Source organism: Peromyscus californicus, unplaced genomic scaffold, assembly GCF_007827085.1.
Source record: "Peromyscus californicus insignis strain IS unplaced genomic scaffold, ASM782708v3 Scaffold_16__1_contigs__length_79575227, whole genome shotgun sequence".
NCBI classification, from domain to species: domain Eukaryota; kingdom Metazoa; phylum Chordata; class Mammalia; order Rodentia; family Cricetidae; genus Peromyscus; species Peromyscus californicus.
In genome coordinates this window covers 72,407,792-72,433,133 of record NW_026294458.1, presented here as the reverse complement: position 1 = coordinate 72,433,133, position 25,342 = coordinate 72,407,792, and the positions used below count along the sequence as shown (strand labels likewise).

General features: G+C 49.0%; 1 protein-coding gene and 1 non-coding gene across 3 annotated transcripts; one reads left to right on the top strand and one right to left on the bottom strand.

Moving 5' to 3' along the window:
- Nucleotides 1-7,779: 7,779 nt before the first annotated feature.
- Nucleotides 7,780-25,280, bottom strand: Il10rb (interleukin 10 receptor subunit beta). 2 transcript variants are annotated; one of them, XM_052741163.1, is made up of 7 exons: nucleotides 25,081-25,280; nucleotides 23,731-23,854; nucleotides 20,254-20,411; nucleotides 17,510-17,676; nucleotides 15,143-15,290; nucleotides 11,633-11,790; nucleotides 7,780-8,718 (listed from the first exon to the last, which is right to left on the bottom strand). In XM_052741163.1, the coding sequence occupies exons 1-7, from the start codon at nucleotides 25,136-25,138 to the stop codon at nucleotides 8,473-8,475; spliced, it is 1,059 nt and encodes a 352-aa protein (XP_052597123.1). In that variant the 5' UTR covers nucleotides 25,139-25,280; the 3' UTR covers nucleotides 7,780-8,472. The 2 variants fall into 2 exon arrangements, with proteins under 2 accessions (XP_052597123.1, XP_052597124.1); XM_052741164.1 differs by lacking the exon at nucleotides 25,081-25,280 and adding an exon at nucleotides 24,835-25,009.
- On the top strand, nucleotides 15,510-15,643 carry LOC128112346 (small nucleolar RNA SNORA70). The gene has a single exon (XR_008218964.1). It is a non-coding gene; the product is annotated as a small nucleolar RNA SNORA70 (small nucleolar RNA).
- Nucleotides 25,281-25,342: the final 62 nt, after the last annotated feature.

Below are 25,342 nucleotides of genomic sequence, written 5' to 3'. Positions count from 1 at the left end.
GGTTGAGGTGGGACCATCCTCTCTAAATCTGGATCATCTGAGGTAGGGAGACCCATGCTAAATCTGGGCCACGCCTTTTAGAAGACCTTTAATCATGTCCTACAAGTGGCCTTCTCTATCAGAGGCTTTCTTAGGAGAGCCATTGGGGGCTTAGGATCATTGAGGGCCTTTTCTGGAAGACCATCAGTCGGGTACCTCTCCAAGAGGTTAAGGAATGGGAAGGAAATATAACTTCAGACAAACGTGCAGCCTGATGTGGTATGGACTTTCATGTTTGTAGCTCCATGGCTACAACGCCCTTGAGGACCTCATATGGCTACAGGGTTCTCCAGGGCTTGTTGGAAATCCCATGGTGAACACACATGGTCTTAGGGAGGGCCAGATTAGAATCTGGATTCAAGTCACAGTTCAGATCCTGTCGTGAGTAAGTGTTGCCGAAGCTCCTGCATGGGACAGGGCAGAGAGTGAGTGTTTCCTTCCTCAGAGGACACACCCCTTCTTTCTACGTCTTTGCCCAACAGCACGGGGAGGTGGTTAGAAGCACTGGTGCATTCTGAGGGTAGATTCTGAAGGTGGCAGAGACTTCTCTGCTGTGGTACTCAGGGAAAGTGTTCCCTGAGGAGGTTAGCTGCCTGTCCCCTCAGACTCTCAGGATGACTCACTCACTGTGGGATCTCTGTTGCCTCTAAAGCCTGCAGGGCCGAGCGGCTGGCTCATTCTTTCTCTTTGAATATTTTATTTTTTTTAAAATATGTTTTTTAGATCTATTTATTTTTTTTTTTATGTATATGAGTATTTTGCCTGCCTGTATGTGTGTGCACCATGTGTGTGCCTAGTGCCCTCTGAGGTCAGAAGAGGTCCATGGATCTCCTGGAACTGGAGTAACAGATGGCTGTGGTCTACTGTGTGGGTGCAGAGAACTGAACCCTGGTCCTTTGTGAGAGCAACAAGTGCTCTTGACCACTGAGCTCCCTCTCCAGCCCCCGAAAAATACATTTTAAAATTGAAATAGAATTACATCACTTCCTTCCCGTAACCCCTCCCACCCCATTCTCAAGTCTTCTTCTTTGATTATTATTGTTGTGTGTATTTGCATGTACACAAACATATAACACAGCCTGCTGTGTCAGTTCACTTTGGGGTGTGTGTGTGTGTGTGTGTGTGTGTGTGTGTGTGTGTGGCTTCAGGGCTGGCCACTCTTCGTTGGATAACCAATAAGAGGGCTCCTCCCTGGGAGGGTCTAATGCTCTTCCTCCCCACAGTCATTACTTACCCGCAGTTCTTTGTCTAGGGACTCTGTGAAGCTTTCCCCTTCCACGTTAACACGTCCATCCGTTGATATGACCCACATTCCAGTCTTGATTATGAGACAGCCATTTCTAAGAGTGGCTGTCTCACTGCAGACTTCCTGGTATTCTGGATCTTACACTCTGTATTCCCTTGTCCTTGACAGTCCCTGGGTCATAGATGATGCAGGGTCTATGATGTAGGTGTATCTACGGGGCTGGCTCCTTCCATCCATTGATCTCTGCAGTGTGTCCAGTTGTGGGTTCTGGGATATAGTTCTTGAGCAGTCCCAGGGACCACATTCCTCAGACATTATACTTAACCAGATAAGATGTTATTTAACAATGAGTTTTCACTGGTAATTCTCTTCCTGACGAGGAAAACACCACCTAGATATAGGACATCATCACTTTGTATCAATTCAACCTTGCAGTGCCTACCTGTAGCCAAGAAAGTGGGGCTCTCACGGTAATTTTGGTTGCTCCAGTAAAGTGAGGACATGACCACTTCAAGATATGGTTGAGGGGAAGGTTTTTAGTGTAGATACAAGGACGAGTGTAGCCAGGGGCGTCCAGCAGAGTCCAGAGCATGGAGAGAAAGTAGTAGACTAAACATGGCCAGCGGCCCTGCGGGGAGGGGGAGGGGGAGAGACGAGAACCAAGAGAGAGGGGCAAGACCGAGGGGACCAAGAGGGCGCACGGATGAAATGGCAATGGCGGGGTTCTATAGGGATGAGAAGGGGGGAAGGGAAGCCCACGAGCTGGAGAAGTTTAGGGTAGGTGGTGGGTGAGAAGAGCTGAGAGGAGCCCCAGGTACTGAGTGAGCTGGAGGCCAGCAGACGCTTTGGTATGCTAAGAGACACTACAGTTAGCCTTTGTCCCGAGTTTCTTTTGGACCTGGCAAGTCCCACTGCTGTTAAAGTTGAAGGTGTCCCCCTCTGGGTTTGCCACACTCCAGCCAGAAGGCAAAACAGCCAGAAGAGTAAGAAGAGACTTGGCCCGCTAGAGCCCTCCCCAAACAATGTCTGTGGTCACGCTCACAGGCGGGCCTTGCTCCAGCCACACCTGCAGCTGTTGGTCTGCCCAAGCAGAGGCTTGAGGAATTCTTCACACCCACTCCTGTTACAGACCTGGGGGCTAACCTGAGGAATTCAATGGAGGACTCATGGAAATGGGGGTCACCGTGTCCCCATGGTCCACTGAGAATTATGGTAATGTTGGCCTCATTGCTGTCTGTAGGACAGAATTAGAGCCTTGCACAGAGAATTCTCTTGGCTGTGCTCTGCATAGGACTGACAGGTTTGCCAGCAAGGTATTGGATCTTCCAGTCCCTTCTTGTAACTGCCAGTCCTACATTCTGGACGGAATACGCTGTCAAAACTCTTGTGTTGGCCAGAGTCCTAAACTCGGCGGGCGGGCGATGTATAAGTCTTTATATAACAGAACACAATCTAACTGCTGCTTGTCACTCAGTAGACTCCTGCAGAAGATGCACCTGCTTCATAAAAAATCAGGTGACTCCCCAGGGGCCCAAATGGGGGGACTTCGTGCATTTTATAAGGCAATTACTAAAACAGGACAGCATGGTTTGTGTCCTTGGCGGGGCCTCTCCTCCAATTACTCTTCCATCTGTTATTTGGACTTTGTGTCTTGCATTGTGTGGCTTGACTCATGTATAGAGGCTGTAAGGCTACAGGGGGCCCTAACTGCTGAACCCTCACCTCAGACAATTGGACAGAAACATCCCATGTGCTCAGCTCCGGCTGAGGCCAAGCTTTCAAAGCTGAAGGCTTTGATATAATGAACAGGTTTTGATAAGGAGGTGACGCAAACACACATTTTACTCTTTACATCTGCATGTAATACAGTATGCTATGACAGAATGATAAAAACCTGTGCCTAAAACTACGGTTTCACAGGAGCAGGGTGAGCCACTGCTTCACTCAAGTAAGCCCAGTTTTGCTTTTAAAGACTCTACCCCTTGTCTGGAAAGCACAGACCCAAAGGCAAGACTGTCACAGCTATTGTGGTGGTTTGAAAGAAAATGGCCCCCCAAGGGAGAGGCACTATTCGGAGGTGTGGCCTTGTTAGAGCAGGTGTGGTCTTGTTGGAGGAAGATGCTCAAGACACGCCCAGTGAGACAGGTCACTTCCTGTTGCCTGTGAGTCAAGATGTAAGGACTCTCAGCTCCTTCTCTAGCACCATGTCTGCCTGCATGCTGCCATGCTTCCCATCATAGCCACCCCAATTAAATGTTTTCCTTTGTAAGAGTTGCTGTGGTCATGGTGTCTCTTCACAGCAATCAAACCCTAACTAAGACATCCTGCTGCAAACCCTGTTTCTGTTTGCTAAGAACAAATCCTTGTACCTGCCAAAAGTTTGTTATTTTCAAATGCCTGTATATTGGTGTCCACCAAATGTTTGCACATTGGAATTGCTACCTGAAAAGTATCTACCTACAAAACTGTTTGTTCTCACAGTTTCTGTTCCTACAGCTATACCTAACTAAACTCCCTTGAGTGACTAAGGGACTCAGAGGCCACTCCAAGATGATCACACAAACGAATATGGCATTGCCTGACCTCTGAAAGGCTGTGAGAAATTGTAGGGCCCGCTGGAACTTTCAAAGTATCATCTTGGTTTCAAGCCCACATATGATGTAGTTTCTCCTGCCTCTGAGTGCGTGGTTGAATTCTTGCCAGTTTGAATTTTTCCACAACACTGTCATGATACAACAACCTTTATCAGGGTGCTGCCACATTGGAATACAGTTCCGGTGCAAAACTGAATCTGATAGGTCAGGTCATATTTGGCTCCAGAATAAATCGTTTGCTTATTTCCTTTGATGTAAGAACTGTGTTTTTATACCTGTAGTCTTTGGCCACCAAATGTGAGGCCCCTAAAAGACAATCAGCTTCTCATTGTCAGAATCAGCTGGATTAGGACCGGGTGCCAGCATTGTCCTGCACATCATCCTGCACAACATCATCCTGCACTTCCTCATCACGCCCGGATGTTGCTGAGTTCTTTCTCAGATTTGCCCCGCCCCCTTCAGATTTGGTTTGTGCTATTTTGGTTTATTCTGACTATTTTGAAAGTCCTCTTCATTTGATTTGTTTATTGTTTGATTTTGAAGTGTTTGGTTTAAGGTATCAGTTTTGTTGGTTTGCCTTAGAATGTAGGTTTCTGACTGTTCAGTTGGGGTTGGTTGCTTTCATAACATTCAGTTTATTAATTTGCTAGGGTTCAGACTTTGTCTCTTGAAAATCCTGAAGCGTCTAAATCTATATTTGGCTTCTCTTGTTCGTTGCAACCCTTGAGGATGTTAATAAAGTGGATACTGATGCTAAAAAAGCCTGTCATGAGTTAGGAAACAGCCTGTGTGCTGTGATACCAATGTTATCCCCACAAATTAACTGGGCCAAAATACAGCCATGTAAGCTAAGGCCGGAGGAAACTACACCTAACTTCTATGTGAGATTTGCAAAAGCACTGAGTCATCATGTAGGAACTCCCACGCCCAGAATGTTGAGGGTCATGGATGTGATGTCTTGTTAAAGTATTCATTTCTGTAAGAGCTGGAAAAATATTTGGCTATGCTGGTCAAAAATAATCCAGCATGGGCCTCGCTTCTCATGATGCCCCCGTGACCTTAATGACCAACTTTTAAGACCTGTTGCTAGCACTACTTGTGAGGTCCAGTCCTCTTCTTCTTGATAGTGTCTCATGTAGCCCAGGCTGGCCTTGAACACCTGATGTGTAGTCCAGGGTGGCCTTGAACACCTGATGTGTAGTTAAGGCTGGCCTTGAACTTGACCTTCACTTCTACCTTCCCAGTGCTGGGATTACAGACATGTGCTACTATGCCCATCGGACATTTCTGGGGCTTTCATTTTGTGTATTTGTTGGAGGCAAAGTCTTTCTATGTAGCCCAGGCTTGCCAATTTTCCTGCCTCTGTCTCTCAAGTGCTGAAATCACAGGCACGAAATACCATTCCCAGCTCCCCACTGGACCTTTCTGAAAATGAAAATGTCTCTCAGGCAAAGTCAGGAACTTGGCCAAGTGTTACATCCACAGCCTTTAGGGCTGTAGGTGAGCTTGGACAGGGCTGCTGACCCCCACCCTTGCCCTAGTGGATGAGAGTTCCTGAAAGGAAGCTCCCTACAAAGGCTGATTAAAACTTCAATGACTGTGGCATCTTCAAGGTTGAGAGTCTAATTATAACTTCTCTCCAGCTATTTTAGCCTGGGATAGCCTCCTTGTCCACATGTGTGTAGACCTAAAGTCCTGGTGAGCAGGAATGCAGCATCTTAACGAAACCCTATCCTCCACCAACCGAAGGGCTAGGAATAATATCAGATAGCGTCTGTGGCCCACAGTTGAGATCCCCTTATACATTCTAAGTGCTCCGATTTATAACTTTCTTTGTTCTGTTACATTAAAATCTCCACAAAACCACTCCTACGTTGGAACATCATATTTGAGGGGAACCCAACTCTATGTTCTGAGTCCTGGTTACTCATATTTTAGCTCCAGAATAAACTCTTTTATACCCTTTGAGTTGAATGTTGTGGTTTTGTGTGGACTCCCTTACAGCTTTGGCTTCTTGAAAGAGAGAGCAAGAGGCAGACTGTTTGCTGGCGAATCAGCAGAGTGAGGTTGTTCCAGTCAAGAACTGGAATTGACTGATTCGTGAGGGAGTGTTTGGTTCAGAAACCATGTTCTCTTTCTATTTTTGTTTTTAAAACGGGGTGTGTGTGTGTGTGGTGTGTGTGTGTGTGTGTTTGTGGTGTGTGGTGTGTGTGTGGTGTGTGTATATGTGTGTGTGTATATGTGTGTGTGGTGTATGTGTATGTGTATGTGGTGTGTGTATATGTGTGTGTGTATGGTGTGTGTGTGTGGTGTGTGTGTATGGTGTGTGTGTGTGTGGTGTGTGTGTATGTGTATATGTGTGTGTGGTGTGTGTGGTATATGTGTGTGTGTGTATGTGTGTGTGGTGTGTGTTAGCTTTTTGTCAACTTGATGCTAACTAGAGTTGTCTGAGAAAAGAGAATCTTATTGAGAAAATGCCCCCATCACATTGGCCTGTGGACAACCTATTGGGCATTTTCTTGATTGACGTGGGAGGGTCTAGCTCACTGCGGGAGGTGCTGGTGTCTATGAAACAGCAAACCGAGCAAGCCGGCAGGCAGCATTCCTCCATGGTCGCGGCTTCAGTTCCTGCCCTCAGGTTCCTGCCCTGGCTTCCCCCAGTGACGGACAGTTAATCTGTAAGACAAACTCTTTGCTCTCCAAGTTGCTTTTGGTTGTGGCACAGCAGTAGAAAGCTAACTAATATGGGGGTGGTGGTGGTCAGGGTTTTGCTCATGCTAGACAAGGGTCCCACCACTGAGCTACATCCACAGCCCCGTCTCAAACAAATTCAAAGTTTTTTTCCTGTTTGGGGGCCCTTGATGGTTCTGCTCTATTGGTCAATCCAGCACAGATTGGGGGACATTTGTTACTGGTCTCTATTTATGGAGGTGGTCACACCTACTGGATGATATAGTTGGTTAAGAACTGAGGCCATCTATTAAGTGACTATTTATGTGCTGGCCCTGGGTAGCAAGGGTGGGGGTCAGCAGCCCTGTCCAAGCTCACCTACAGCCCTAAAGGCTGTGGATGTAACACTTGGCCAAGTTCCTGACTTTGCCTGAGAGACATTTTCATTTTCAGAAAGGTCCAGTGGGGAGCTGGGAATGGTATTTCGTGCCTGTGATTTCAGCACTTGAGAGACAGAGGCAGGAAAATTGGCAAGCCTGGGCTACATAGAAAGACTTTGCCTCCAACAAATACACAAAATGAAAGCCCCAGAAATGTCCGATGGGCATAGTAACACATGTCTGTAATCCCAGCACTGGGAAGGTTTTTACATTTTATCTTTAATCACTATGCCTTTTCAACCCCACAGACAGGTCACATGGAGAGGTCACAGGCTAGTCAATGTCAGAGGGGACAAAGCCCAGGGCTTTTCTGTTTTTGGAGGCATCCCAAATAGAGCTACCGAATAAGATCAGGAGCTCAGCCTCAACACGTGCTTGCTGTTGGGACAGGGACAAAGTGGAACCTCACTCATGCACAGTTTAACAACTACACGGATGTGGTCTCATTAATTCCCCCATGGCTCAGATCTTCAGTCTCCCCAAATCCCATATGCTAAACAATGAGATCTGAGGACAGTGGTGGCCAGCTTGTGGTACCGTTGGGAGGTGGCACAATCTTTAAGAAGTAGAGCCTAGGAGGAGTAGGTGAGATCATTGGAAGAGTGCCCTTAAGGAGGGATCCTAGGACCCCGACCTTTCCCATACCTTTTCTTTTCCTGGCTACCATGAGATGAACAGTGTCGAGCTTGCATTCCCGAGATGTAATGTGCCAGTACAGCCCCAAAACAAAGGGGTGAAGGGACCATGAACAGCAGCCTCTGAAGCTATGACACCACATTAAAAAAACACCTTTCTGCCCTTTGAACTGTTTACGTCATGTATTTTGTTACAGCAGCGGAAAGCTAGGAAACACAAATAATATACAAATATAGACTATTTACAGAACACCAGCAATATACAAAACATACAGGTAGGAAAGGAAATCTCTCTGATTCTTGAGAATCCAAAACAGCCATGTCTGCCCAGCATGGGGCCGACCACTTTTGAGATGAGGGCGGTCTACAGACGTCCTTAGGACTTGATAGAGTTTCCACTTCCGTCCCTTATTTCTGTTTCTCATAGTTTCAATGTGGTCCCACTTTAGTGAGCACCAAGGGCTCAAATTACATTCAGTGGTCATTAAAAAATAATCATTAAAGTCTCTCTCTCTTTTATAGACAGGGTCTCGGTCCAGCTTGGCCTTGAAGTCCTGCTTCTCCTCCTCCACCTCCCAAGGGTTGTGCTTATAGGCAGACACTGCCGTTCCTGGCTTGTATGGTGTTGGGGATTGAAGCTAGGACTTCACGTGTGTTGGGTAAACATTATATCAGCTGAGCTACACTCTCAGCCCCTAAACTATTGAACTCTTTATAAAGCCGTAAACTCCAAACACATGGAGTGTTTTTTTGTCACTGGACCTTTTAAAACCTGGCTCTTTGGTAGTCTGTACAAGTCCAGCATCAGAAAGTTCTCGAGTTGGAGTTTTCTCAACTGGCCCTTCTGATCACAGTTCCGAGGCAGATGTGAGAAGTAAGGGGTCACAATGTGCCGGTGAGGGGGTTTCATCCTTGGACCCCAGCTCTTGAGGTTCCGGCTCGCACGGGGTCCCCAGGGCACAGCTGTCGCTGAGATTCTGCTTGCTGCCGCTAGACTCTTGGGTGACGATGCTCAGTTTGTCGAACACCTCGGTCTTGTCCGAGACGGGCAAGGAGAGCAGCAGAAAGGTGCTGGGGTGGGGGTGGCCCAGAAACTGCAGAAAAGTTAAAGCCATTACTTAAGAACCAAATCCTCCCACCCCACCCCCACTCTTAAAGGCCGTTACCTAAGAATCAAATCACCCCGACCCCACCCCGTTCTGCTTCCTTTTTTCTGGGCTGACAAGGGTTTTATGCAAAACTTTAGGGCTAGAAAGATGCACCTTTAAAATGCGACAGTAATACGGTGGTGGTTCCTTGAAACAAAAATGATCACACGACCTAGCAATTCTACTCACGGGTATGTTCTCAAGGGAAATGAAAGCTGAGGAGACCCATTTAACGGCGGACAGTTACCCAACAGCAGAACAAAGGCAAGCGTCCCCCAGGGATGAGCACACAGATGCTGCGCTGGCCCTTCAGTGGACCATCGTTCTGTTTTTAGAAAGAGGAGCTTCTGGGCCCTGAGATGGCTCAGCAGGAAAAGGGGCTTCCCACGCACACCCGTGGCCTGAGTGTGATTTCCCCCACTCCACGGCGGGAAAAGAGAACCAGCTCCCGAAAGTTGTCCTCTAGCCTACGCTAGATGCGGCTCAGTTAGCAGAGTGACTGCCCAGCACAGCAGACAACTGGACGTGGTGGTGCACATCCATGACCCCAGCACTTGGGAGGTGGGCGCAGGGGGATCAGAGGTTCAAAGTCATTCCTGGCTGCATCGTGAGTTTGAGGTCAGCCTGGGCTACATGAGACCCTGTCTTTAAAAAAAAAAAAAAAGGAAGACAGGCAGCTAACGAGTCTGTGTGATTGCACTTATGTGAGGGATCTAGAGAGACAGAGGTCAGCATGGTGTCTGTCGGGAAGGAACACCAGGGCGTGTTTAGGAGGATGAGTTTCTGCCACGCATGCGCAAAGGGCTCTGGGGGGAGTGCTTGGTGGCGATGGTGGCTTCACGCCACGGAGCTCCATCCTGAGATGGGATTAAGGTGGGGACGCTGCGTGTGTTTTAGCACAGTTAAGAGGCGGGACGAGAACTGGTAGCGTATCCACAGGATGCTCACCTGTCACCCTCTAACAGTTCTTCCTGGAAAACAAGGTGGCCTCTGAGCCTGATCCCGAGGCTGTGAGCAAGCGGGGCGTTGGGGGTGAGACCAGGGAGCAGAAGGTATACAGGCCACGGATAAATGTGTCATGGATGGGCACACGGTGCATCTCGTGTGTCCTGGGCCAAGTTCACCAGGGTCCTCGGTGCCACTCCATTTTGACCTTTAACCCGGTAATGTCCAGTACAGTAGCCGAGAACCCCAGGTAGCTACTAGTCACTTGACAGGTGCCCGGTTTGAACTGAGGTGTGTGAGTGTGAAACAGACATGAGATGCTGAAGATTTCATATAAAAAAAGTAAAATATTTTAATAACTTAAAAACGTATTGGATGAATTGAAATGATATTATTTTAGATTTCTCATGTGTCATAAAATACTGCAGTATGGAAACAGCTGCGGATTCCGAAATGCCTCATGGGAGGCCTCCATCCAGCTTCCCCGGTTCCGTCTCCCTGAACTTGAACACGCCAGGTTAACATGGACTGTGTGCATCCTGAGGTGAACTAGAGAGCGGTGATGTGGGGGATGTTAGTTCTCCGCAGTTTCCTTTGCCTTCACTGTCTAGCTCTTCTCCACACCCCCACTTCCCTCACAGCTACTGTGAGGCCTGCTCGCCTTGGAGGACCAGTCGACTGGTCCCTGGAATGCACTTGCTCAGCTTTGATCCACCCATCTCTTTTTTTCCCGTCTGACCAGTGTGTTTGTGATGGCGAAGCCAGGCAGTAACAATACCAGGGGGAGATTAGCTCCTTCCTGGTTCTCAGGTAATGAAACATCTTCCACCCAGAGCCAAGGTCTGCCCTTCTTTGCTCTTCACAGAAATTCTCAACTGTGGTGCTGCGGGACTTGCCCACACTGCTTTTAGAAAATTCTCTCTGCTGGGAAACTCTATGGTCCCAGGTCTTGCTTCCTAGACGTGGTGGGTGCTGTCCTGCGGTGCCCACAGCCCCTTCATCGTGTCCCCGGTGTCTAGGAATTCTGGCATCTGGAATTGCTCATAGCTGGGTCCCTTTCTGGGAGCAACACTCATTGCATAAGCCCTGTGTCCTCCTCGGCACTCATTCACATCAATTTTTGGTGTGTGAACAAGGGCTATCACAGTACATTAAGGGACCGGTAGTACACGTGGCATCATTAAAGCTGGGATGAGTAGGGGATCTTCTTAGGAAGAACTGGAGACCTGGTACATCAGACAAGTTTGAGGGTCCCCACAGAAAATGTATACCAAAGAAGGGGAATGACAGCCCGTCCATCCCATACCGAAGGAAGCACTCCTGGGTGCTTGGACAGCGGATTCCACAGTGGGAATATGGCACGCCACGTTCCAGAGGCAGAGGCTGCTGGCACCAGGAGGAACATAGAACAGAAAAGGGCCCTGCAGTATGTATGAGCTGTGGAGCAGGCAGCCTTCCTCAGGCCTTCAGACTGGCATGTGACTCAGTGACTACATGCTAACTGAGCCTGACACGTGAGACCCGGCGGATCTGTAAAGTGTGTGATGGAAAAAACTGGGAGAACTTCACAGTCAATTGCTGTGGGATGGCCTTTCAGTATGTGGTGAATATGTGTTGCTACCATTAGTTAATGAAGAAGCTGCTCTGGCCTATGGCAAGACAGGTTATAGTCAGGCAGGAAGTCCAAGCAAGATACAGGGAGAAGAAAGGCAGGGTCAGGGGAGACAATGAGAGCTTCCGGGGAGGTGGGTGGTATGTGGGAGGGTGGAGTGGGTGGGGGGTGAGAGGGTGGAGTGGGTGGGGCATGGGGGGTGCAAGATGTAATGGAACACAGGTAAAGCCATGAGACATGTGTCAATACATAGATTGGGCAGTCTCGACCTTAGAGAAGTGTCCCTCATTCCATCCCACCTACCTCCTTCAGGTGCTGTGGAATAGATGTCCTACAGCGGAAGGTGTACTTGGCCTTCTTGTAAATGAACCACAGCAAGCCAAAGCAGCCGAGGAGGAGGAGGAAGACCACAAAGACGGAGGTCACCAGGAGGATGGCCACTATCCAGGAAGGGGTCGTTTCTGTTGGGGACAGAGGAGCTGGTTAGACTCTTGGCACATGGACAGGTTGAGTCACAGGGGTTACACACCCATTCCAAGCCTTGTGATCCAAAACATTCCCTCAAAACAGGCCCATCTGGCTGGGTGGTGGTGGCATACCTTTAATCCCAGCATTCGGGAGTCAGAGGCAGGTGGATCTCTAAGTTCGAGGCCACTCTGGTCTACAGAGCAAGTTCCAGAACAGCCAAGATTACACAGAGAAACCCTGTCTTGAAAAACCAGAAAAACAAAACAAACAAACACAAAAAACAGGCCCATCTGGTCATAATGGCCCAGAAACACAGCAGTTGGCTGGAAGTTCTTGGTGTTTTCTGTGAGTTTCACCTCTTTCCTGAGCCCTCTTCACAGTGAGGTTTCTGGTATGATCGACGGCACACAGAACAATAAGCAAGGATCCTGGTCTACTTTCCTGTTTGTAGAGAGGCTAGGAGCCCACCTGCTCTGGGTATTCTGCTCTGACTCCCACACAGGGCCTGAGGGAGGCAGAGGCCCCGTGCTTGGAATTGAGAGGAGGAAACAGCTCTACACAGAGGAACACACACAAACCCGAGTGACCACACTGACGCCTTGTCCCTGGGGCCATCCATTCTCCCCGGAGTTCCAGACCAGAGCCGACACATCATGTGCGTGTTATTGTCAGCACGTGACCACATGCCTCTGATTATTTGCAGTGAGCTTTTCTAGAAAGGCCTTCCTACCTGAGACCTTCTCTGCCTATCTGGAACATACTCATGGTGCTACGACCCAGCAGCGTCTCCCTCAATGGCTGATAACCACTTCCGTGACGCCAACAGGAAGGATGTCTCTACAAGATCAGCAGGGTTTTGATAAATGCCAGTTGGCAGACCCAGACAGCGAATGGCAATGGCACTGAACTCAGTCGTTCAGTCATTTTTTTACTCCTCTGCTTGTCTGGCTCCCTCTCCCTCTCCTTTCTCCCTTTCGGACACTTCTCTGTACAGGTGAAGCTCAGCTCCTTCCCCTATTGTGGTTAGTAGTAACTGAATAAAATTTAGCATTTCTGCTTCAACCAATCCTGCCTGGTTTATGTGTCAGCAGCATCCAGGAGGTCACCCCGGTCGGCTGTGGTCCCGGCTTCCACCACTCACACCAGTCCCTTCTCCAGCTGACCTGGCTAATTGGCTTCCCCCTACCAGCACCATCTTCATGAACAAGGACATGTGCATCTGGTAGCTAGTGGGCTGAGAGAACAAACCCCGCCTGGTAAGAGCAAGTCACTTGAAAGGGACTGTCTATGTGGAGAATGCCAACTGCCACTTAGACACAGAAGACCAGAGAACTCTGGCCAGTATGGTGGTCCCGGTATTCCATTGACTCGAGGCATCTGCTGGTGTTTGAGTAAACTGCTCTTGAAATGTCCATGGGTAAATGGATGGATGGATGGATGGATGGATGGATGGATGGATGGATGGATGGAGGGAGGGACAGATGGACAGACAGACCGATGGGTGGATGGGGAATTTGTATGGGTGAGAGGCTGGGAGGAAACTGTCACATCTTCTGCCCCCCTCCCCCGCTCCCTTGACCCCTTGTTTTTTGCGTTTCCACACACACCAACCCCCTGACTGTCCCGTCCCACCTTACACCTTGCCAGACTGGAAGGACTATATCCCAGTGCCAGGGTCTTGTTCACACTGCACAGCCCCTTTCCTGCTTGATCTTGTCCTGATAAAGGGAGGGTCCAGAGGGCTGGCTGGAGTGGCCCCTCGGAGGACTCGGACAGTGTGAGGTCATCCCACCTCAGACACTTTCCTGAGAGAGTTTCAGGTTCTACTTACTCATCCATGCAGGCTTCCACCCCGGCGTGGCAGGGCGAGTCAGTGCTGCCAAGCTCTCTCAGGTGGGGTGGTGGATGTTAACAGCTGGGTCCCTGGTATTTTAGATAAGGACACACCTGGCTGATGGTGACATGTATGCTATTTCTCAGGAAGAGGGCAGAGGTTGAGGGTGGGAGGGGGGGTGCTATCTAAAGGGTGTGAATTGCAGGGCAACTTACCTAGGTGCACTCTCGGCCAGGCGGTTCTTCCCCTGGCTGCAAATCTATTTGACTATACTATTGGCAGACCACGTTTCTTGGTTTTATTTTAAGGGTCAGGGTGCCTCAGTCTACCTTTGGAATTAGTCTGTAGGCAGTGGGTTAAAGAGAATGCAGGGCCTGTGCTCAGCTCTGTCTTTGTCCTTCACTAGCTGAGTGACTTTGGGTAACAGAAGGAACCTGGGAGCCTCCTTTTCTAAGATGCTCACACTGAAAACCTTCTATAGCATTTAAATGAAATTAAAAAAAAAAAAACAAAACTCTGTAAAATGGATATTTGCCAAACAGGTTTCCTATTTCTCTTTAAAAAATGTTTGGATCCTGTCAGGAGACAAAGTCTTATTCTGTGGCCTAGGTTGGCCTGCAACTCACTACATAGTCCAACCAGACCTCATGGTGACACTTATGTCTCAGCTTCTTAAGTATTGGAATTACAGGCTTGGGCCACCACACCAGACAAGTCTTTGGCTGCTACAGATGCTGGGCCTTATATTCTCACCTGGTGGTAGTCACAATGTATCTGTGTGTAGGCAGTGCCTGCCCCGGGATAAGCAGCACATCGTTCTCTTCCCCAACTTCCTCTCTCTGTCTGTTTAGTTTCAGCCCTCTCCTCTCCTCTCCTCTTCCCTCCCCTCCTCTCCTCTCCTCTTCTCTCCCCACCCCTACCCAGCACATATGTGTGTGTGTTTGTGCTGGGGTAGAATCCAGGACCACAGATGCTAGATTAGACCTTTATCACTGAACGCCCCCCCATTGCTCTGTTAATAAACAGTGTGGAGAGCACCCTGCTAGATGCCACTATACCCTGGCTCCATATTTTACAGGGGGCCTCAAAACATAATGGCACTAGCTGAGACACTGGTATGTGTTCCAAGTTCCCCTTCCCGGTCATTATATGTCCCCAAAGCCAGAGATGCAGGAAAGGCAAGGCAAGGTGTGGCAGGGCTCAGTCTCCGCCGGGTGGTTGTATGAGGACCACAGAGAGCAGAAAGGGCCACAGAGCATAGTAAAGGTGGATTCATTGAGGCAGACCTCAGCCCACCGGCCTGGCGAGAGACAGCCAGGTTCCTCATAATGGGGCATCTCGTTTACAGCATGAAGCAGAGGCACCAGGGTCTGGGGACCAGGCAGATGATGGGGAGGCTGATCTCTGACCTGTGGGAGAGTGTGAGCCGACTGCCGTGGTGTCTAGGACCTATGGGTGGGGTCCACGTAGCCCCGAGGAGGCAGTTCCAGGCTGTGCATGTGTCCACTCACCATCATTGGTTGTCTGCTCACAGACAGGTTCGCTCCATTCTCCAGTTCTGTTCTGATCAGGAAGAAATACTTGAACTTGAATGCAGTAAGTTGTCCATGGCTCCAGGTTTCTGATGACCTCGGAGTCATATGGAGAAGTGACTTGAAACTATAAGGGAGACACACAGCAGTGAAGGGACACCATCTCTCTTTCATTTCCCTTTCTCTCGCGCGATAAACTGAGCCCCCGCCGGAACTCCTTCCAGCTCCTGACATGTTGCATCCTAAAGAACGTGACAAGACTAACTGCGAGGCCGCAAACCATCCCATTGCCTCAATTCTGTAGCTTATGTGGCATCTCAACCATCACACTTCCCTTAAAAAAATACTGCAGCCCATTAAGGCAACCAGGTTTCTTTCCTCATGGGGGCCCAGTGTGTGACACCAACAAACGGCAGTCTCCTTGGGAGTGTGGCAACCTGTGGCTTGTATAGAATGCTCAAAGGGACCTTGGAGAATTTCCTGGTAGATTCACACCCTTGCTATCATGCTATCTCTACTCTGGGCTCCAGACAGGTATGAGGTGCCTTTGGGATGCCCCCATGCACACTGGCCAGGATTTTCACACACACACACACACACACAAATGAAAAAAAAATTAAATTAAATCTTTAAAAAACTTTTTAAAGTTATGGTCTTCAGGAGGTGGTTGGCAGGAGCCCCTGTGAATACCATTCACGATCTTACAAAAGAGGTACCAGGGAGATGTTCACGCCTCTGTCCTCCATCTTAGTCATCAAAGAATGCAGCATCAAGCATTCCCTTGGGAACAAAGTGAGCTAGTCTGTGTCAAAGTGAACAAGGTCAGCCACTGTGTCTTGACCTTGGACTCCTCTGCCTCTAGAACTATCATTCATAAACTACCCACTTTATTATAGCAGCAGGAAACAGACCACAACACAGCTCCATTCAGCAGGAACAGACTACAGCACAGGTCTAGTCCGTGGAAGATATTTTGGGTGAAAAAATTAACTTGAGATTTATGTTTGGCTTGTGTGTGTGTGTGTGTGTGTGTGTGTGTGTGTGTGTGTGTGTGTGTGTTTAATTATATCAACGTTTAATGTAATTAATTTGTACAGCACATATGTCTGTTTAGGACCGCAAATAGTATTTAGCTCAGAAGCACCGAGTTTGACCAACAATGAAGAAATGTGTCGACATGAAGAGAAGAGAGCCTCCTACTGTGGCAGACAATGGCAAAAGTCGGGCTTTTGTCAGCAAATCCCACGACAGTTCTAGGAATAGGGCTTTTCTTCTGCTTTGTGAGTGAAGTGGGTTGCCGTGTCCATTCTTAGAACTGGGAAAGCTGAGGTCATGAGTGTGACCAGAGCAACATGGTGACAGAGGCAATGTTCCAACCAGACTTCTGAGGCTTCAACCTTTATTTGGAAAGAACTGTCACTTGAGCTGGTGAAATGACTCAGCCTGTGAAGGCCTGATGACTTGATCTCCAGGACTCTGGCATGCCCTTCAGCATGAAGAAATACATACACTAATAACACTAATATTTCTTTTAAAAGAATGCTCCCTAAAGAAGACAGCAGTGGGGAAACACTGGATAGGAAGGGTTAAAAGTGACACTCTTCTTAAAGGCGTTGGGAGGTGTGAGGTGTTCTAACCATGAAGTGACTGGTTTGTGGTATGTGGGGGGTTAGGGGGTGGGAAGCTGGTCATTTGGTTGATCACATGGTAGCTGACTCCAACTTCCCCCAGGCAAACGCTGACTATGCCCTGTTTCTCCTGCAACTTCCTCTTAAGGGAAGGGAAGGGAAGTCTGCTGTGTGGACGTCATCAAGTCTGCCCCATGTGTGCTCCTTGACAGACAGAGTCCAGAAGCTTGGAGCTTGTCGAGGACCAGGCATTAGACTCTTTGGACACTACTAGGTGCTGCCACTTTGCAAGACTCTACCTGGTCACGTGTCTGTGTGCATGCATAGATGTGTGCACACACCAGTATGTGTGTGTGTATGGAAGCCAGAGGTTGGCATCAGGCATCTTCCTCTGTCACTGCCCACCTTATTTTTGAGACAGGATCTCTCCCTAAATCTGGAGCTCAGCGATGGACTAAAGCAGCACGCCAGTGAGTCCCCAGGATTTTCCTGTCTGCGTCTCTCAACACGGTGATTACAGCTGTGCATCGTCATGCCTGGCTTTTCACTTGGGCGTTGGGGAATCCAAATTCTGGTGCTCATGTCTGCACAGCAAGCATGTTACCCACTGAGCCGTCACCCCAGCCCCCGATGGCCTTTCCTCTCCATTGTCACGGCCTACCGAACTGAGCGGAATGTGGATCCCTACATCTGGAAGGCACGTGACAGCCAAACTTACCTTCTCATTAGTCCCGTTTTTCCAATATTGAACCCTATAAGCCCATGAGCTATAAAGGTTGTTCATGGTCCATGTCTCAGGTTCATTTTCAATTTTGGGGGCCGAGAAACGCATATGCAAAGAATCAGCAAGAGATTCTATCTGCATCTCAGGAGGTCCGATAATGGCTAAATGTAAGAACACAATAAAATGACAATTAAAAATAATCACATTTTAAACATGTCACTTGAACATGAATTCTTCATATATACGTGCAACAATCTATTAGAGGATAACACCGATTCCTTACAGACCACTGTTACAACACTGAATGATGTTGCTTAAGGAAGGTGGATGGATTTTTTTTTTGCCTAAAAAGATCCGATAACCTTTGTCTTTATTAATCCAATTTAACCATTTATGTTCACAGTGATACCTAATATATTTAGGATTTTTCAACTATATTGTTTGTATTGTTTGTAAAACCTGCTTGGGGGTGGGGTGTGCCCCTGTACATAGCTCCCATTAGCTCAAACGTGTGCTCATTCTGCCTAAGCCCCGGCGGTTCTGTTACAGGGCTTGTACCACCACACTTGACAAAAAGCCTATTTAAAAATTTTTACTTTTACTAGCTTCTTCTCTTTTTCATTGTTTTCTGCCTCCCACTGGCTTGCAGTTTCTTTTGTTTTCTGGTCTTAAGGCTACAAATGAGGTTTCTATTACCTGTAGAGATTACTCATAATATTTATCATCTATAACTATAATTATATATATATATATATATATTACAGCTTTTCTTTGATGTAGCCAGGCTCTTCACTCCATATGGATTGCCATCCAAACTTCTCTTCTCGGGGAGCCTGAATATTGCGGCCCTATGGACAAGCGTGGCATCCCTCTCTTCCTGAGGCTTTCCACTTTGAGGGCCATAGTCACTCTGGGTCACGAAATATCTACACACCAGTCTTCCTATCGTCTGTCATACTCCACGAGGGCAAAGCTTTGTCCTTGTCTGTCACTGTAGCTTTAATGCTGAGAGCACGCCTAGCACACAGTAGGTGCTCACAAACAACCACAGAAGGAATACCAGGAGACTCCGGGAGAGCACTGAGTCATGTCCCATGCTCCTCTCTCTGACCACTTTTTTTGGGGGGGGCTCTGCTAATAAGCCAGGGGGGCCTGTGTCAGCATCTCCGCTCTCTCACTTTTACATGCCTGACCTCGGGTCACGCTCCTTGACCTGTGTCTACGGGGAACTGGCCTCGAGGGGACTTAGTGTAGGATTTAGAACCAGCCAGTCCCAACTAAAAATCATCGGCGCAGAAGCCTGTATATCAAATGGTCCCTGGTGTACAATGGCTTGGCTTATGGTTTGAAAGGGACTGATATAAAAAAGAGGTGGTACTCCAACCTCCGAATTGTAGCAGCCCTCAAGCTAAGGACCTGTGGCTCCATTTTCTTTACAATGCAGGCGGAGGGCTGTGAGCCACCACCTCCCTGTCGGTCCTGGGATCCGGAGGGAGAAGCAGCAACCCTCCACTGCGGGCCGCGCTGCCCAGCTAGGGTGTAGTAGGTGAGGCCTGTCAAATGCATGTTTGATTTATGACGTCTTCAGCTTATGATGGGTTGGCAGGAACCTAACATCAGTGAAGAGAGTTTAATTTTGGGGCCTGGCGACCAATGGACTGTATTCTTTAATGTTCGTCTCCTTTCTTTGTTTTTAGAAAGGAACACTTAGAAAAGAAAATGAACTCTGAGCATTTCCGGCTGCAGAAATATGAGTTGTGTGCTTGTCCTTGGATAGAACTGGAATAGACTTCAGTCTCTTCCTGTCTGAGGGAGGATCTAACTGTGGAAGCTGTGGAGCCCACTTGTAAGGACCTGCTTACGGACAACCCCACAGACAGGGTTCCTCCCTCTGATGAGCCTGTGAGGGCCTCATGTGAGCTTTGTTCCTGACACTCTTGTGACCTCTGTCTGCTCTATTCTCCTAGCTGCTGTCTGGTGATTTAATTCATTTTCAGTTCCCGATACTCTAAACATGTTTGTCCCCACAGCCCTCCACTTCTAACGGGGCATATTCTTTCTGAGGCTTAGCAGCCAGCCTCCGCCATCTTGCACCCTTCTCCAGGCAAGAGCGCTCTCTGAGCTGGGCCCTTCTCACTCCACAGCTACCTCTATCCTCTTGTCTTTTGCCACACTTTAAAAATGATTTTTTATTTAATTTTAATTTTATGTGTGCACTGTTTAGCCTGTAGGTATCCTCTGTGGACCAGGTGCCCAGGAGGCCAGGACTGCTGTTGGATCCCATGGGACTAGAATTTCACTCTGTTCTGAGCTGACGTGTGGGTGCTGGGAACTGAACCTGAGCTCTCTGAAAGAGCGGCCAGTGCTCTTAGCCACTGAGTCACCTCTCCAGGCCCATAGTTCTTAGTTTAACTCATAACTCCACACTGACTTCCATCCGGAAAACTGTCACAGCTTCCTATTTCCTCTCAATAGCAGGCCTGGCCCTTACTCCTTCTCATCTGTGAGGTAGTGAAGCCAACAAGTTTATATTCATTTATTTTATTGGTGACATGTATACTTTTTCCTGCTTCACCTATGAATTTCTTTGAGGGCACAGCTTCTGTGCTGTGTTAATTTTCCTGGGCCCAGGCCATTCGTCTGCAGGCATGCTAACAGTTCCTACTGACAGATCACCGATGTGGACAAAAGCCAGGCAAGATGGTTGCATACAACAAAGTGAAAAACAAATGGCTTACTGTCTTCCACAGGGCAGAAGGTGACGCTCACCCACTCCGAATGTTCGTCTGCGAACTCAGCCCTGACTCTCACGGTGTGGTCGCCGTACTTGGAAAGATTTGAGAAGTCACACTGGGTAGACGCAGTGTTCTTGCAGTGATCTTGGAAATACAAGTAACTATAGAACCAGAGAGAGAGAAGCAGGAGAGTTTAGTCTCTGGGCTGACGGTTGTGTTATTCCCTGTGATACCGAAGTCAAATGTAGGACGATGAGGACAAAAGAAGTCATTCGTCTTTGGTTTTGTTTTTAGAGACTCTCCTTCTGTTGCCCAGGCTGACCTCTCTAACTTACAATCCTCCTGCCTCAACACCCCAAATGCCAGGGTTTCAGGCGTGCACCACCATGCCTGGAAAATTCTTAATCACTAACTTGGATAAATGGTATGCCCAAGGCAATTAATACTTTTCAAACTGTGTGTTTCCCGAGATCTCAACGATCCCTGAGAATCACAAGGCATTTAAACATAGTCCGATAGCCAAGACATTTGCGGGAAAATCGAGTTAAACAAAAATTGGCATCTTGGCAGGAGAGGTTTCAACTTCCCAATAAGCATTTATGGCTCCACTCCCCAGGTTGAGTATTCAACACACTTGACCGAGAAAGCTTCCTTCCTGGATTGTGCATTTCTGAAAGCATTGGGCTATGATTTGTGAGAGGCTGACACACGCAGGCTAACTAGGAAATAATAAGATAACTTCGAATAATGTCCCAAGGCTGACTCACACGGCGATGCTTCTGAAAAGATTATAAAACAACTCATCCATCCTCAGAACACAGCAACAATGGCAGCCACAGCGGGAGGGTGGCAGACATGGCAAGTGCCACTCAGCCTGAGGAGGGGTAATTCGCTGCCCCCCACCTAAGAAAATATGAGCTCCCTTCCTGGATGCGCCTAGCTGCCTGACTGGTTCCCACCACGCCTCCCGTCTAGGTGTGAGAGCCAACCTGGCCACTCTTATTGTCTGTTTTGATGTCTTTTCCTGTTGTTATGATAAGATATTCTGACAACATCAATTTAAAGCAGGAAGTTTATCTTAGCTCACAGATCCAGAATTCAGTCCATCACAGCAAGGCGGTCAAGGCATCTGGAGCCCAAAGCAAATGGTTAGAAGCGAGCAGAGAACACATGTGTGTGAGCGTTTGGCTCACTTTCATTTTTAGTTAGGTGTATGCGTGTGTGCATATACTCTTGGAGGCCAGAAAAGGACATTGAATCCCCTGGAGCTAGAGTGAGGTGCCTGGGAGCTACCCCACACAGGCAAGGGGGAACTGAACTCTGGTCCTCTGCAAGATCAGCAAGCGCCCTTCATATACTCAGTTCTGTTGATTTTAGGGTTCTAGGGACCACATCATGGCTCACTGTGTTATGATGGATGCCCAGAGCTTTGCAAAAAGTAGGTAGGGAGGACTGAGATCACAGTGTTCGGCAACCTGCCTTTCCCACTTAACATATTACAAACATTTTGCCAACCAACCAGCTCTTCATGGCTGGCAACCTTGCATTCTACTACTGGGAAGTCCAGGGGTCATTTCATTAAGGGGTTTTCTCTTACTCGGCTACTCCGTTCACTTAATACATCAGTTTAATACATCATGGCTGACACATGTATTTCAAAAGACATTTTGAAGCAACTCCTCTTTCCTGTTTTTCACTGATGAGTACTTTTGCTGGTAAATACGTAATATGATTAAATGCTGGTGGCTTTATTTATTTATTTTTTTTAAAAAGCAGTACCAGCATATACATATGCATGCTTTCTGTCACTCACCTGTGACACCCTCCTGGCACTGTTTTGTGACTCGGCCATCAAGGCCGTCAATAGCTAGATACCTGTGGCCCCGCCTCAGGTAATCATTACGGCAGCAACAACTGATAGAAGAAAGAAGTTCATTTTCCACAGTGAAATTGCTATGTCTTTCCAGACCAAGTGGAGAAAACATGGAGACAAAACGTCAACACCTGCCTCACTAGAGATGCTGCAGAACAACCTTTTGTCACCCACCGGACTCTGGACTATAGATAGCTGCATCGAGGTGTAAAAGAGCGCCCTGTTTTTATGCAACGCACACTGAAACGTACGTGCATGGTGGTGGCTTTTCACGGTCAGCCTGTTGTAAACACCCTCTGAGCCGGTCTACCAGAGCGTGTCCAGGAAGGTTTGACATAATCCTGGATGCCTGGATGTGAGCAGCACTTTCTTACGAACTGAGGCCTCAGACTGACTTTAAAAAAGGAGGGAGCGAGCCGAGAAGCAGCTTTCTCTCTGCTTCCTGACTGGATGCGCCGTGTATGACAGGCTCCCCACAGTGATGGGCTGTACCCTCAAACCAAGCCTCCCCCTAAAACCTTTCCTTCCTCACTTTGTCGCTTTGTCAGATGTTGTCATAGCAATGAGGGAAGAAATTAATGCAGTAAGGCAGAGAGGCCAGGGAGGAGAAAATAGAGTAAATATTAAAAATTGGTAAATCTCAATGTAGATGCCCTAGCTTTTATTACTATTCTTAAAATGTTGAAATGTTCGGTTTGTATGAAATTATTTCAAACTAAGAAAAAACATTAAATACCCAGCACGTAGGCAAGGATCACTTTATTCTACTTTCTATTCCTTTTTGAACTTTGTCACCCTTGAGAGAGAGAGAGAGAGAGAGAGAGAGAGAGAGAGTGTGTGTGTGTGTGTGTGTGTGTGTGTGTGTGTGTGTGTGTGTAAAATGACAGCTGCATGGAAAAGAGGGCAGGGTTACTGAGACCTGGAAGGGAATGCTCTCCTGTCTGGCTGAAGGGCCTGTCTGTCTTCCTACGTTTCTGAGTCACAGGTGTTGGCTGATAGGCCTTGGGCCTCCTGCAGCCAAATGGCTGACGCCTGCCATCCAGCCTACAGCCAATGATGACAGGCAGGCGGGGAAGGCTGGCCTGCACTTCCTTCACCAGGTGCAGGGACTTGCAGACAGGCAGGACAAGCAGAGGCCCCTGCAGTGGTGGAGGCTGATGCTAGAATGTTCTAGGAGGCCTGCCGAGGAGGGTAGGTGGCAGGGAGCGAGCGTCTTCCTGGCTGTTCGGCACACCTGGGCTGTTCAGGCAGCATCCGCTTGTACACTGATGACTTTTCACAACGCTGGCTGAGTAACTCGAAATGACAGCATTTGTTTTTCCTCTTCAGATACATCAGTGTGCGGACAGCCTGGGCTACACAGTGACGTCTATACTACCCTGGACTGCACGCAAGCAGAGCAAGGCCTGGAGACGGAGGGGCCTGGAGGGGGCTGTAGAGGGCGCTGACTGCAGTATTGTCCTTTAGGGAAAGGACAGGGCTACCAGGATGGTTCCCCAGGACTGTCACAGTCCCACAGGTGGACGTAGTTAGACTCTGTGCCGCCTGAGGCCCAGCCCAGGGTCACCATTCTCTGGTACCTTCCTGTAAACAGCCACCAGACCTACCTTTCGTACTGAGCTGTGAAAGTCAGATTCTCTTTGGGGAAAGCAGGTGACTCCCATTGTAGAATGTTCTTGAAATTAACCGAGTTCATCTTAACATTCTTAGGAGGTGGAATCATTCCTAGAGCTGAAAAAAAGGGGGGGAGGGTGGCAGAGACTGAAATGTTTTCCCCAAAAAGAAGACCAAGAAAATGACTACATCCAATATGGGTCCCCGGGATCCACATCTTCAAATGTTGTGTGTTGGGGGTGGGGGTATTAGCTACAATGAGGAGGCTAGGTTTTGTTTGAAGAAACAATGAGAAGAAATTTGGGGGTGGACAATAGTTGGGGACAGATGAAGGTGACTGGAATTTGAGCGGTAGAGATGGATATGGGGTCAGGGGGATTTCAGACCAATTTTAATAAATTCTACACTCCATAGAGACTTGATGGGGACCGGTCAAGGTTAAGGACCCCTTCTGGCAGAAGGCCCGGGAGCCCTGGTTGGAGCTTGGGGGGGGGGGGCGGTGCAGGGAACCCAGGATTCTCAAATCAGCTGCACCTGACTGGATCTTCCATGGAGACTCAAGAAGGGTTATCAGGGAGTGGGTCTGAGGTTGCAAAGAGGGCAGCCTTGGGCTATGGACAGAATTAATTTTTTTTAAGTGTTTACGTAGAAAATTCTAAACCACTTATCCTGGACCCAACAGAGACTAAGCATGGCAGTAATTATTCAACACCAGGCTGCCTGGGACTCTCTCAAAGTCCCGTGATAAGGACTGAGAGAGGAAAGGATCTCAAGCAGAACTAACTCATCTGAGAGGTGGGGAATCCCGTGAGCGCAGCACAGGGGGCACACGCTGCTGAGAGTCTCTGGAAGCTATTTGGGGAGCTGAGGAGCCCGACTCAGATTTCAGGGTGTGGACGTGTGAAGAGGAAGGCGTGGGGAAGGGGAGCCGGCCCTGCAGAGGAGGGGGCAGAGGAAGGGAGCTGCGGCTGGGGAGGCGTGTCCCCGAGGGTCGGGACGGCCACCGCGGGGTGCCCGGGTCTTTCAGAAAATCTGGCTTCTGTTAGAACTCCCGGGGTGAGGGGGGGGTCTGTCAGCAGCACCCCGCTTCAGTTTACCGTCTAGGCAACCCCGCCGCGGGCTGGGGGTGGGAGGGTGGTGGTCCGTCCACCCAGGATCCAGGCAGCGCGACGCCGCCTGTGAGCAGCCCACCGTGGCGACAGGTTCCCGGTCCGGTGCTCGCCTCCGCACACGGTCCCTTTCGGGGCACCCCCGGGACCGAGCCTTGGGGACGCCCCGCCTCCGAGTTCCCAGGCCGGGAAGCCTGCCCGCCCCGGGCCCCTGCCCGCCGCCGCCGAGCTCACCTGGCAGCAGCAGGAAGCCGCCCAGCCAGCCCGCCGCCACGCTCCGCGCCCTGGCCATGGCCCCGCGCCCGCCGCAGCCCCGCAGCCGCCGGCGCCCTTCCGGGAACCTCCGCCGGGCGGCAGGCCACTCCCCTCCGGCTCCCTCCGGCTCCCTCCGCCCGCGGGGACCGGGGCTGCGAGGGCGGCCAGTGCACTGAAAAGTCTGTCCTGGGTTACAGCGTCGTCCCCTTAACACCCCCGCCCCCGCCTTCATCCTGCTTCT